This window comes from Rhinopithecus roxellana, chromosome 12 (genome assembly GCF_007565055.1).
Source record: "Rhinopithecus roxellana isolate Shanxi Qingling chromosome 12, ASM756505v1, whole genome shotgun sequence".
Classification (NCBI taxonomy): Eukaryota; Metazoa; Chordata; class Mammalia; order Primates; family Cercopithecidae; genus Rhinopithecus; species Rhinopithecus roxellana.
Genome location: NC_044560.1, coordinates 25,712,708 through 25,725,781, shown reverse-complemented (window position 1 = coordinate 25,725,781; position 13,074 = coordinate 25,712,708). Strand labels below are relative to the sequence as shown.

The window sequence follows — 13,074 nt, the reverse complement described above, 5'->3', positions numbered from 1 at the left end:
ACCGGAAGCCGCCTCCCACTTGGTGGCTCCTACGCGGCTAGCGGGTCCTCAGTGGATGCAGGCTGGGCGCCGCGATGTTCGACGGGACATCGGCGGAGAGCGACCTCGGGGTTAAGGGGTGGGGCTGACGTCAAGAGCCAAGATGGCGGCGGTGGTCGCACTCTCCTTGAGGGGCCGGTTACCGGCCACAACCCTTGGCGCGGCCTGCCTCCAGGTGAGTCCTGGAGTCTTAGAGAGGGAAAAGGCAGGAAAGTCACGGAGACTGCCTGGAGCTGATGGGTCCGCGGAGAGACTAAGGAAGCACAGGGCAAGGCCTCAGGGAGAGGGAGGACCTCCTCCCTCTGGCGCAGTGCTTTGGTTTGGCTTGGAGCATCCCTGTCAGTTATCTTTCTGCGCCTCGCCGCAGCTTGAGTTAGGGCAGGGGCAATTTTTTACAGCTAAAGTGAGGGGAGGAGTTCAGAAAGAGGACTTGAATTGCTCAAGGTCACATGGCAAGCGAATGACTGCTGAAACCAGAATCCGAATCCAAACATTGGAGTTCCAAGCCCTTTTTCTGCCACCAAACCATCGCCTCTGTAGAAAAGGGAGACCTGCGGGGTGTGACGGATGGGAATTGGGAAGCGAGGTCATTCCTCTAGGGTGCGAGGTTGAGGACTGGGATTGGTGAGGAAAGGACCTGTGAATTGGGGACAGGGCAGGGGAAGGGAGAGATGGAGGGAAATGCATCTAGCCCCGTACCCCGAAGGATCCTGGCCGTGGGTGGCGGGGGTTGTAGGAAAGACTGGGTTCCTTAAAGCAATGGCACCACAGTTTCACTAGTATCCTCTCAGTGTTTCTGACTCTAAAGGGCATGTAATAATACGAACCGCATAAAGTTGACATGGAATGACAGGTAGAAAGCTTGGCGCTGTTCCTGTTTATTACTATGCAATGTGCAGTGACAGATTTTCCCACGCCCCTTATACAGCCAAGAAACAACACATTTCTGACCTGCCTTCTAAGTGGGAACATTTAGAAGGGGAAGGGAAATTGCTTTTGTATACATAAAGGACTAAGGATTTGCAAAATCCTTTCTAAGTCTGTTCCTCTTCTGGGCTTCTCAACAACCCCTTTAAGGTGGGCAAGTAAGAATTCTTACCCTCCTTTTTGGAGCTTTGAAAACTTGAGGCCCCCAGAAAGAAAATTTTTGGCTTGCTCAAAATACCACATTCCCAAGAACTGGCAGACCTGAGACAGTTTTTTAACATAGTACCGGAAAAACTCAGCATAGATATTGGGACATGGTTGGTGTCCAAGAAATTTTAGTTCCTCTTCCTCTCTTGCACTTAAATGAAGACATCTTTCATCTTAAGTACCTGCCGTGGCTGCATAACACAGTACGTATTGCCCATGTTCTAATCCTAGTTCTGTCCAGTATGCTGTGTGTGAACTTGCATCCACTCTGTCTGCACCAACCTTTCTGAAAAGGGGAGATAGAGGAAGAAAAAAGCCTACCAGAGCCTCAAGCTGACATCTTATGGGTAGTAAATTGATGATTGATAATGAGCTTGTTTACCTGTTCTTTTTATAGTTGCTGAGCAAACAATTAAATTGTGAGAGCCCCAGTAATGAGAGAGAGTTCCAAAGCTCAGACCCCTCTTCTAGCGATGAATTGTAGAAATGGCTAGTTTCATAGGTCATTGTAATTCCAGGCAAGGCCTTTGCAGGGCCTCCTGAGGGCAACAGAAAATAGAAGAGCCCCAAGGCCTCCACTTCCTTGTGGGAATGTACATTTATACCCACAAAAGCCACCTCAAAAGAATTCAGTAATGAGCTTGGTGTGTTACCTGTAACATTCAGGTTCCGGTTCTGAATTATTTCTATGCATATAATCTGACCACTGAACCACAATTCTGCCTTTAAGTATTTAACTGTAATATATTAACTATTGTTTGTGTTGCCCTATTTCTTCATCTGGACTATGAACTCCTTTAGGGCGAGAACCACCTACTTAAAAGTGTGCATCTTGCCAGGTGCAGTGGCTCATGCCTGTAATCCCAGCACTTTAAGAGGCCAAGGCAGGTGGATCTCCTGAGGTCAGGATTTCGAGACCAGCCCGGCCAACAGGGTGAAACCCCATCTTTACTAAACAAACAAAAAAAAAATACAAAAATTAGCTGGGTTTGATGGTGGGCTCCTATAATCCCAGCTACACAGGAGGCTGAGGCAGGAGAATTGCTTGAACCTGGGAGGCGGAGGGGTGCAGTGAGCCGAGATCGCACCATTGCACTCCACCCTGGGTGATAAGAGCGAAACTCAGTCTCAAAAACAAAATTAATGTGCATCTTGTTCCTTAGGCTGGCAGGACTAGGATACATATCTACAAATCGGAAGAATACAAAGACCGATGAGGTTGCCAATCGTGTAGAGCAAAAATTACTTTCTGGGCTATGCTAGAAGCTTGACCCCCCCGGTTATTTATGAGGCAGTTATTAATACTACCCACCCTTCACAAAGGAAGAAATAGAATCATAAAAGTTAATAATTTGCAGAAGGAGACGCAGCTAGTAAGTGATAGAGCTTGGATTTGAAGCATCACCAATCACACTTTTCAGCAAGCCTGCACCTGTATTTTACTGTCTTATCTTCATACAGTCCTTTTTGCCTTCTTCCTCTCTATTTCCCACCTTCTTCTCTGACCTCCAAATCTTTATCCACTCCATCCAACTCCAAGCCTGCACCCTAAAGACACTTTACTAGAGAAACAACAACCAGCCTTCAGCACCATTCAGAATACACCCTTCTCAGTTCAGTTGTTGCTTATCTTGCTTAAATTATGAACTATGAAGTTCATATTATCAAAGATTTCCTAGGAATGTACTTTCTGCCTTGAATACTCATTAGTGTTGTAGATTAACATAAAAATGCTTTCAAGGGACCCTCTTTCATTATGGATTTGTAGTATAAATTGCTGGACAGGTAACAAGGGGAGAAAATCATATAGTCTCATTGTATGATTAGAGTAACAACTTCTCTTTTTTTTTTTTGAGACGGAGTTTCGCTCTGTCGCCCAGGCTGGAGTGCAGTGGACGGATCTCAGCTCACTGCAAGCTCCGCCTCCCGGGTTTATGCCATTCTCCTGCCTCAGCCTCCCGAGTAACTGGGACTACAGGCGCCCGCCACCTCGCCCGGCTAGTTTTTTGTATTTTTTAGTAGAGACGGGGTTTCCCTGTGTTAGCCAGGATGGTCTTGATCTCCTGACCTCGCGATCCACCCGTCTCGGCCTCCCAAAGTGCTGGGATTACAGGCTTGAGCCACCGCGCCCGGCCTAGAGTAACAACTTCTCTTGTTCCTTGGATCTCATTGTGAAATGGAATTATCTTTTTGCACTGTTCCATTTTATGTTTGCATTTTCACTACTAGTTATAATGGCTAAAAGCTTCGGTTTTTGAATCAAATGACCTGTGTTGCTATATGATCCTATCCTCATCTTTTAACTGGGAACAATATAACATTTTTCATAGAAATGTTATAAAGATTAGAGATTATTTGGCACAGTGTGTGACATAGTATAAAGGTTCAATGAGTGAAGTGTGGCAAATTTTTAGATTTATGTATTCAGTGAATTTTTTGGTGGATCACAGATAACATAATCCTGAGAATTAACTCTTTGTACAGACCTCAAGATGAACAAAGCTCCATCACTTTCAGAACCATGACCACCTCTGGTGATTTTGATTTCAGAATCTTCTTTCATTCTGGTAAACCCCCTTTGCCCCACCAAATGTTGTATGAAATACTTTTTTTTTTTTTTTTGAGACAGAGTCGCACTCGCCCTGTTGCCCAGGCTGGAGTGCAGTGGTGCGATCTTGGCTTACCATAACCTCCGCCTCCCAGATTCAAGCAATTCTCCTGCCTCGGCCTCCTGAGTAGCTGGGATTGCAGGTGCCCGCCACCACACCTGGCTAATTTTTTTGTATTTTTGGTAGAGATGGGGTTTCACCATGTTGGCCAGGCTGGTCGAACTGCTGACCTCAGGTAATCCACCCGCCTCAGCCTCCCAAGGTGCTGGGATTACAGGCATAAGCCACCACGCCTGGCCTATAAAATACATTTTTGACACAAAACAAATTTAAATTAGTTGTACTGAAAAAAAAATGACATTTTGGGGCACCCCAAAACTAATGTTGGGATACATTGACTTAGATATTCAGTGTAGTACATCCTGGCATTGCTCTTATTTCATATCATTCATATGATAAGACTTTTTAAAAATTTAAATTAGCTCTAATACAAACTTAATCTCTTTTGGAAAGATAATACACGATCGATTATCTGTGTAGAGTGAACATGAAACAGATATTTAAGTATTATAAAGAAATGTTGAAGGGAAAACATTGCAAGTAACCACAGTCATCCCACAGACCTTGTGGGCCTGACACCCAGCTTGATAGAGCCTGATGCCTGTTGCCCACTGACAATACCTAATCAGGCTTTAGAACTAGGGGGTTGTGCCATGATGGCTAACGCCTGTAATCCCAGCACTTTGGAAGGCTGAGGCAGTTGGATCACGACATCAGGAGTTCAAGACCATCCTAGCTAAAACGGTGAAACCCCATCTCTACTAAAAATACAAAAAAATTAGCCCAGCATGGTGGCACGCGTCTGTAATCCCAGCTACTCGGGAGGCTGAGGCAGGAGGATCGCTTGAACCCAGGAGGCAGAGGTTGCAGTGAGCTGAGATCTCGCCACTGCACTCCAGCCTGGGCGACAGAGTGAGACTCCGTCTCACAAAAAAAAAAAAAAAAAAAAAGAACTAGGGGGTTATACTCCAGTCCCAGATTCTGTTTAAAGCCAGGTTAGGGGCTGGGCTGGTTGTTCGTGCCTGTCATCCCAACACTTTGGAACGACGAGGCAGGTGGATCACTTGAGGCCAGGAGTTCGAGACCAGCCTGGCCAAATGGTGAAACTCTGTCTCTACTAAAAATACAAAAAGTAGCCGGACATGGTGGCACATGCGTGTAATCCCAGCTACCTGGGTAACTGAGACATGAGAATTGCTTGAGCCCAGGGGGTGGAGGTTGCAGTGATCCAAGATCATACCACTGCTCATCCTGAGCAACAGAATGAGACTCTCCCAAGAAAAAAAAAAAAAAAAGTCCAAGTTAGGGCCAGGCACAGTGGCTCACACCTGTAATCCCAACACTTTGGGAGGCTGAGGTGGGAGGATTGCTTAAGCCCAGGAGTTCCATACCGACTTAGGCAACATGGCAAGACCCTGTCTCTACAAAAATTAGCTAAACATGATGGTGTGCACCTATAGTCCCAGCTACTTGAGACGCTGAGTCAGGGCTGCAGTGAACCATGATCTCCAGCTTGGGCAATAGAGCTAGACCATATGTCTATAAAAACAAAAAATAAAGGCCTGGCACAGTGGCTCCCACCTGTAATCACAGCACTTTGGGAGGCCAAAGCGGGCAGATCACCTGAGGTCAAGAGTTCAAGACCAGCCTGGTCAACGTGGTGAAACCCCGTCTGTACTAAAAATATAAAAATTAGCTGGGCGTGGTGGCAGGCACCTATAGTCCCAGCTACTTAGGAGCCTGAGGCAGAAGAATTCCGTGAAGCCGGGAGGTGGAGGTTGCAGTGGGCCAAGATTGCGCCATTGCACTTCAGCCTGGGGGACAAGAGTGAGACCCCATCTCAAATAAATAAATAAATATTTTTTTAAAAAATGAAAAATAAAAACGTCCAAATTAGAAGGCAAAAACTTGAAGTAGCCCCATTTTTTAAAAGGCATATTGTCCCATTTACCCTACTACCTGCCTCAGGCACAGCAGCCACCTACTCTGGAAAATAGTTTTGTCAGTTGCTTAAAAAAACTAAACTTGTAGCTACCATACAGCACAACAATTACACACCTGGGTGTTTATCCTGAGAAATGAAGACTTAACGTTCACACAGAAATTTGTACACAAATGTTCATTTCAGCTTTATTCATGTCACCAAAAATTAGAAACACCCCCAACGTCCCTCAGTAGTTATATGGTTAAGCAAACTGTGGTACATTGTACCATGGAGTGCTACTCAGCCATAACAAGAAAAAAGCTATTGCTGTACACAGCAACTTGGATGAATCTCCGGAGAATTAGGCTGAATGAAAAAAGCCAATGCCAAAAGGCTACATACTAGATGATTATATTGATATAACATTCTTTAAATGACAGAATTTGAGAAGTAGAGAACAGATTAATGATTGCTAGGGCTTAAGGAGTACAGGGGAGGGAGGGTGGGAGGAAGTGGACAGGGCTATAAATGGGCAATGTTAGTGATTCTGTGCTTATGGGAATGTCCCGTATCTTGACTAGCACGGTCAGCATTCTGGTTGTGGTGATGTGCTAGTTTGCAAGATGTTCCTGTTGGGGAGACTGGGTAAAGAATATGTGGGTCCTGGCATGGTAACTCATGCCTATATCCTAACTCTTCGGGAGGGCGAGGCAGAGGATCACTTGGGGCCAGGAGTTCAAGACCAGCCTAGGCAACATAGTGAGACCCCCCCCCATCTCTACAAAAATAAACATAAAAAAACTAACTGGGCATGGTGGTGCATGCCTGTAGTCCTAGCTACTGGGGAAGCTGAGATGGGAGGATCACATGAGTCCAGAAGGTTGAGGCTGCAGTGAGCTGTAATCATGCCACTGCACAATCAGTGACAGAACAAAACCCTGTCTTTTTTTTTTTTGGTTTTTTTTAGATGGAGTCTCGCTTTGTTACCCAGGGTGGTGTACAGTTGTGCAATCTTAGCTCACTGCAACCTTTACCTCCCAAGTTCAAGGGATTCTCCTGCCTCAGCCTCCCAAGTAGCTGGGATTACAGGCGCACACCACCACACCCGTCTAATTTGTTTTTGTCTTTTTAGTAGGGATGGGGTTTTACCCTTTTGGCTGGGCTGGTCTTGAATTCCTGACCTCAGGTGATTTCCCAACCTCGGCTTCCCAAAGTGCTGGGATTACAGGTGGGAAGAGTATGTGGAGTCTCAGTATTATTTTCTTTGTTTTGTTTTGTTTTGTTTTGTTTTGTTTTGTTTTGTTTTGTTTTTGAAACAAAGTCTCACTCTGTCGCCCAGGCTGGAGTGTAGTGGCGCAATCTTGGCTCACTGCAACCTCCGCCTCCTGGGGTCAAGTGCCTCTGCCTCCCAAGTAGCTGGGATTACAGCCATGTGCCACCACAATGGGCTAATTTTTGTATCTTTAGTAGAGATGGATTTTTACCATGTTGGCCAGGCTGGTCTTGAACTTCTGACCTCAAGTGATTTGTCTGCCTTGGCCTCCCAAAGTGCTGGGATACAGGTGTGAGCCACTGCACCTGGCCTCAGTATTATTTTTTATAAATGCATGTGAATCTATTATTATTAAAAAGTAGAAAGGTTGGCCGAGCATGGTGGCTCACACCTGTAATCCCAGCACTTTGGGAAGCCAAGGCAGACGGATCACTTGAGGTTGGGCGTTTGAGACCACCCTGACCAACATAGAGAAACCACGTCTCTACTAAAAATACAAATTAGTCGGGCCTGGTAGCGCATGCCTGTAATCCCAGCTACTCGGGAGACTGAGGCAGCAGAGTTGCTTGAACCCAGGAGGCGGAGGTTGCGGTGAGCCAGGATCGCACCATTGCACTCCAGCCTGGGCAACGAGTGAAACTCCGTCTCAAAAATAAATAAATAGGTTGATTTTTAAAAAAGCATTTAACTATGGATATATGCAGTAACATACATGAATCTCAGAAGCATTATGTTGAGTGAAAGAAGCTAGACACAAGACTACATACCATATGATACCATTTACATGAATTCTGTAAAAGGCAGATTCGTGATGATAGCTGATCAGTTGCTCAGGGTAGGGAAAGGGGGCTTAAGTTTGCTATCAAGGGCACAAAAGACCTTTTTGGATGGAATTATTCTGTTGTAATTGTGGTAGGATTACATTGCTTTGTCAAAACTCATCACATTATACCCTTAAAACTAGTGAATTTTATTATATTGAATTATACCTTATTAAATCTCACAGAAAAAAGACCCCAAAAAATGGGACATTAAGCAAGCAAAGACCACTGGAGTTGATACCTTTAGGAATCTTTCCTCTTCTCACTTCCAAATACTGCAAGGTGGCATTGGGTGTTCGTGTCAGTTTACAAAATGGGGTTCCTGGTGAAAAACATTTGTAGAAATGGCTTTCCTTTTGTTGATGATTTTAGCCAGCTTGGTGATAAGGTAAAACATTTTCATCTTAACTTTCATTTTCTTTGTATATTTTCTTTTCTGCTGTTAGCTGATGTTTGTATTTTTAGCTATAGTTAATACGGGAACTTTAACAAGAAATAATGTTACTGGTGAGGGTCTTGACCACAAGTCATCCAGGTTTTTGGCATGTTGGACAAAGAATAGGACAAAATACACAAAGTAACAGAAGACGAAAGCATAGATGTATTGAAATGAAAGTACACTCCACAGAGTGGGAGTGGGATCCAGCAAGTGGCTCAAGAGCCCCAGCTGCACAGTCTCTGGGATTTAAGTACCCTGTAGGGGTTTCCTATTGGTTACACCCTATGCAAATGAAGACTTAGCGTGAGATGAATCAGAGGCTGTAGTGAAGGCTTTCTGTCTCCAAACGCTCTTCTCCTGCCTCAGTAATAAACACCACTGCATCTTTTTGTAATTAGTCAATTAACCCTCCGAGTTTTTACTTTTCTATATCAGTTTATTTTAAAAATTAGCAGGCCTGGAATATAGTCTTTTCTTTCTTTTTTTCTTTTTATTTCTTTTTTTTTATTTTTTATTTTTGAAAAAGAGTCTCACTCTGTTGCCCAGGCTAGAGTGCATTGGCATGATCATGGCTCTCTGCAGCCTCAACCTCTCGGGCCCAAGCAGTCCTCCCACCTCTGCCTCCTGAGACGCACACTACCACACCCAGCTAATTTTTATTTTTTGTAGAGTTGGGATTTTGCCCTGTTTCCCAGGCTGGTCTCAAACTCATGGGCTCAATCCATTCTCTCACTTCTGCCTCCGAAAGTGCTGAGATTGCAGGCATGAGCCACCACCCTCAGACCACACCCCACACTCCTTCCCCTCAATACTGGTTTGTCAAGCCACCACTTAGATGTTGCTTGAGGAAGCCTTCTCTGACTCTTACACTCATTGAAGTCTCTGCTGTATTCATCCAGAGCTCCCTGTACTTTCCCATCAGTATTACTCTTTATATTCATTGTGAATGTTTAACTTAACTCTTGTTCACTACAAAGTAAGTTCTATGAAGAAGAAGGTTTTTGTGTATTTTATTAAGTGCTGTAGCACTAGCCCCTAATACCATGTCTGATATATTAGCATATGATAGGTGCTTAATACTTGCTGGATATTGAATGACTGCCTTTTCCAAGAAGATTATATATCAGTAATGTGTGAGTTTATATCCAGCATTACATCTGTTGTGCCAGCAAAATGGAATTATCTTGCATTTCTAATTTTTTTTTCCTTTTTGTGAACTTTTAAAAATTTCAGGCCTCCCGAGGAGCCCAGACAGCTGCAGCCGCAGCTCCCCGTATCAAGAAATTTGCCATCTATCGATGGGACCCAGACAAGGCTGGAGACAAACCTCATATGCAGACTTACGAAGTTGACCTTAATAAGTGAGTATCTCTGTGAAAGCCAGGTATTGAAGGAGACTTCTTGATTCGATTTAGGGACATGCTTTTCACACCCTTGGAAGGCTTAAAAATCCGACATCATCTGGTGGCTCTGGAATCTGTTGTTTTTAAAACAAGAATGAGGTTGGACTGGGCACAGTGGCTCACGCCTATAATCCCAACACTTTGGGAGGCTCAGGCGGGCAGATCATCTGAGGTTGGGAGTTCCAGACCAACCTGGCCAACATGGCAAAACCCCGTCTCTACTAAAAATACAAAAATTAGCTGGGTGTAGTGGCTCATACCTGTAATCCCAGCCACTCAGGAGGCTGGGGCACAAGAATCACTTGAACCCAGGAGGCAGAAGTTGCAGCGAGCTGAGATCATGCCATTGCACTACAGCCTGGGCAACAGAGCGAGACTCTGTCTCCAAAAAAGAAAAAAGAATGAGGTTGGTACCTGATTCAGAAAAATAATACCGGCCGGGCGCGGTGACTCAAGCCTGTAATCCCAGCACTTTGGGAGGCCGAGACGGGCGGATCACGAGGTCAGGAGATCGAGACCATCCTGGCTAACACGGTGAAACCCCGTCTCTACTAAAAAATACAGAAAGCTAGCCGGGCGAGGTGGCGGGCGCCTGTAGTCCTAGCTACTCGGGAGGCTGAGGCAGGAGAATGGCGTAAACCTGGGAGGCGGAGCTTGCAGTGAGCCAAGATCCGGCCACTGCACTCCAGCCTGGGCAACAGAGCGAGACTCCGTCTCAAAAAAAAAAGAAAAAGAAAAATAATACCAAAATAATTCCCAAATGAAAGTATGACAAATTTCGGCCGGGCGCGGTGGCTCAAGCCTGTAATCCCAGCACTTTGGGAGGCCGAGGCGGGCGGATCACGAGGTCAGGAGATCGAGACCATCCTGGCTAACACGGTGAAACCCCGTCTCTACTAAAAAATACAAAAAACTAGCCGGGCGAGGTGGCGGGCGCCTGTAGTCCCAGCTACTCGGGAGGCTGAGGCAGGAGAATGGCGTAAACCCGGGAGGCGGAGTTTGCAGTGAGCTGAGATCTGGCCACTGCACTCCAGCCTGGGTGACAGAGTGAGACTCCTTCTCAAAAAAAAAAAAAAAAAAAAAAAAAAAAGAAAGTATGACAAATTTCTAGAAATACTGGTACAGTTAACTTTATGCACATTCAGCATATTACCATTTTTTTAATGCTGAATGTATTGATTATATCTTACACATCTGGACCTGTGTTTTCTGTAATAATAACAGAACTGCCAGAAACTTGCCTAGAATGGACAAGGTAGGGATGTGGTTAAAATGTTAAAAATTGGACTTGTGTGTTAGTTTTCTATTTCTGTCAGAGCAAATTACCACAAATTTAGTGACTTAAAACAACCTAAATTTATTATCTTACAGTTCTGTAGATCAAAAGACTGGTATAGTCTCAGACTAAAATCAAGGTGTCAGCAGGCTGCGTTCCTTTCTGGAGCCTAGGGGAGAATATTTTTTGCTCATTTGGGCTATTGGCAGAATGCAGTTCCTTGTGGTTGTGAGCCCGAGGTCCCTGTTATTCTGCTGACTGTAAGCTGAGGGCTGTTTCAAGCTTCTAGAGGCTGCCGCACTACTTGGCTCTTGGCTTCTGCTTCCATCGTCAGAAGCGGCAGTAGCAGGTTGAGTCCTTCTTCACATCACATCTCTCAAAACTACTCTTCTTCCAGCATCTTTCACTTTTAGGGAACTCCACAGTTAGCCAAAGAAAACAAAGAATCTAGCAAACTAGGCTCTAGCCTCCTGCTGCTCCACTCCATGCCCCCGTACAACCAGAACTGTTCTCTGATCTGTTTTATGTGTGAGTGAATAAGTGTTTTATTTGTTTCAAACAAAAGCTTCTGTGGCACCAAAAAAAAGTTTGAAAACCACGAATACTCTTAATGCTTATTTTGACTTTCTGTGATGACACATAAGTGCTATTAATGAGGTAGCATTAATTGATATATAACCTGCTTAAATAGACAAAATTTTCAAATACTCAGCAACCAAAAGTCCCCAGCAAAATTCAAAGGAATAGAAATTGCATAGACCACATTTTTGGACCAAAATACAATAAAACTAAGAACTCATATTAAAAATATAAAGAGGCCGGGCGCGGTGGCTCACAACTATAATCCCAGCACTTTGGGAGGCTGAGGCAGGTGGATCGCTTGAGGTCAGGCATTCAAGACCAACCTGGCCAACATGGTGAAACCCTGTCTCTACTAAAATATAAAAATAAGCTGGGTGTTGTGGCAGGTGCCTGCAATCCCAGCTATTTGGGAGGCTGAGGCACGAGAATCATTTGAACCTGGGATGCGGAGGTAGTGAGTGAGCCGAGATCTCACCCCTGCACTCCAGCCTGGGTGACAGAGCAAGACTGTGTCTCAAAAAAAAAAAAAAAAAACAAAGACAAAAAAATAAACTAATAAAAAACGCTACTGCTTAGAAAATAAAAAGTACATTTCTAACTGCCTATTTGATCAGGAACACATAAAAAATATTGCCAGATACCTAGAAAATAAAGACGTTGCAAATCAAAACTTAGAGAATGTGGCTAAAACTGGAAGAGTTAAAGTTATAACTATTTTTTTGAGACAGGGTCTCTCTGTCACCCAGGTTAGAGTGCAAGGGCATGCTCATGGTTCACTGCAGCCTCAGCCTCTCAGGCTCAAGCAATCCACTGACCTCACCCTCCTGAGCAACTGGGACTATAGGCACATGCCACCACACCCAGCTAAGTTTTGTATTTTTTGTAGAGATGGAGTTTCACTATGTTGCCCAGCCTGGTCTCAAACTCCTGGGCTCAAGCAATCCACCCATTTCAGCTTCCCAAAGTCCTAGGATTACAGGCATGAGCCACAGCACCCGGCCCATAATTATTATTTAATGATAAAAAATTTAAAGAATCTTTGGGTTCATTTCCAATTTTGGCACAGTAGCTCTCATCAGACTAACCCTTCTACAAATAACAATTATCAACTCCGGACGAAATGTAAGAAACAACTGCCTGAACAGTGGAGAAGGACCAAGAGTGGGCAGACATTGGAGGAGAGTTGACACTTGGAAGAATGAAATGGCATTGGACAAATTACCATTTTACTGTTACATGATTTTGCTGAGGACAAGTCCAAGTTGGTATGGGAAGTAACGGGACTAACAGTTGGATGGAAAACCACAATCTGGCTGGGTGCATTGGCTCACGCCTGTAATCCCAACGCTTTGGGAGGCCAAAGCAGGCCAACATGATGAAACCCCATCTCTACTAAAAATACAAAAATTAGCCAGGCATGATGGCACATACCTCTAATCCCAGCCACTCGGGAGGCTAATGGGGGAGAATCACTTGAATGTGGGAGGTGGAGGTTGCAGTGAGCCAAGATCACA

General features: G+C 44.6%; 1 protein-coding gene across 1 annotated transcript in view; it reads left to right on the top strand.

Annotated features, from left to right (window-relative positions):
• Positions 1–13,074, top strand: part of SDHB (succinate dehydrogenase complex iron sulfur subunit B) — a 37,404-nt gene that overhangs the window by 19 nt on the left and 24,311 nt on the right. Inside the window, exons 1-2 of the mRNA XM_010373027.2 lie at positions 1–214; positions 9,533–9,660. The exon at positions 1–214 is cut by the window's left edge and continues 19 nt beyond it. Coding sequence (XP_010371329.2) covers positions 143–214; positions 9,533–9,660 — 200 coding nt within the window. The 5' untranslated portion in view covers positions 1–142. The remainder of the gene's footprint in view (positions 215–9,532; positions 9,661–13,074) is intronic.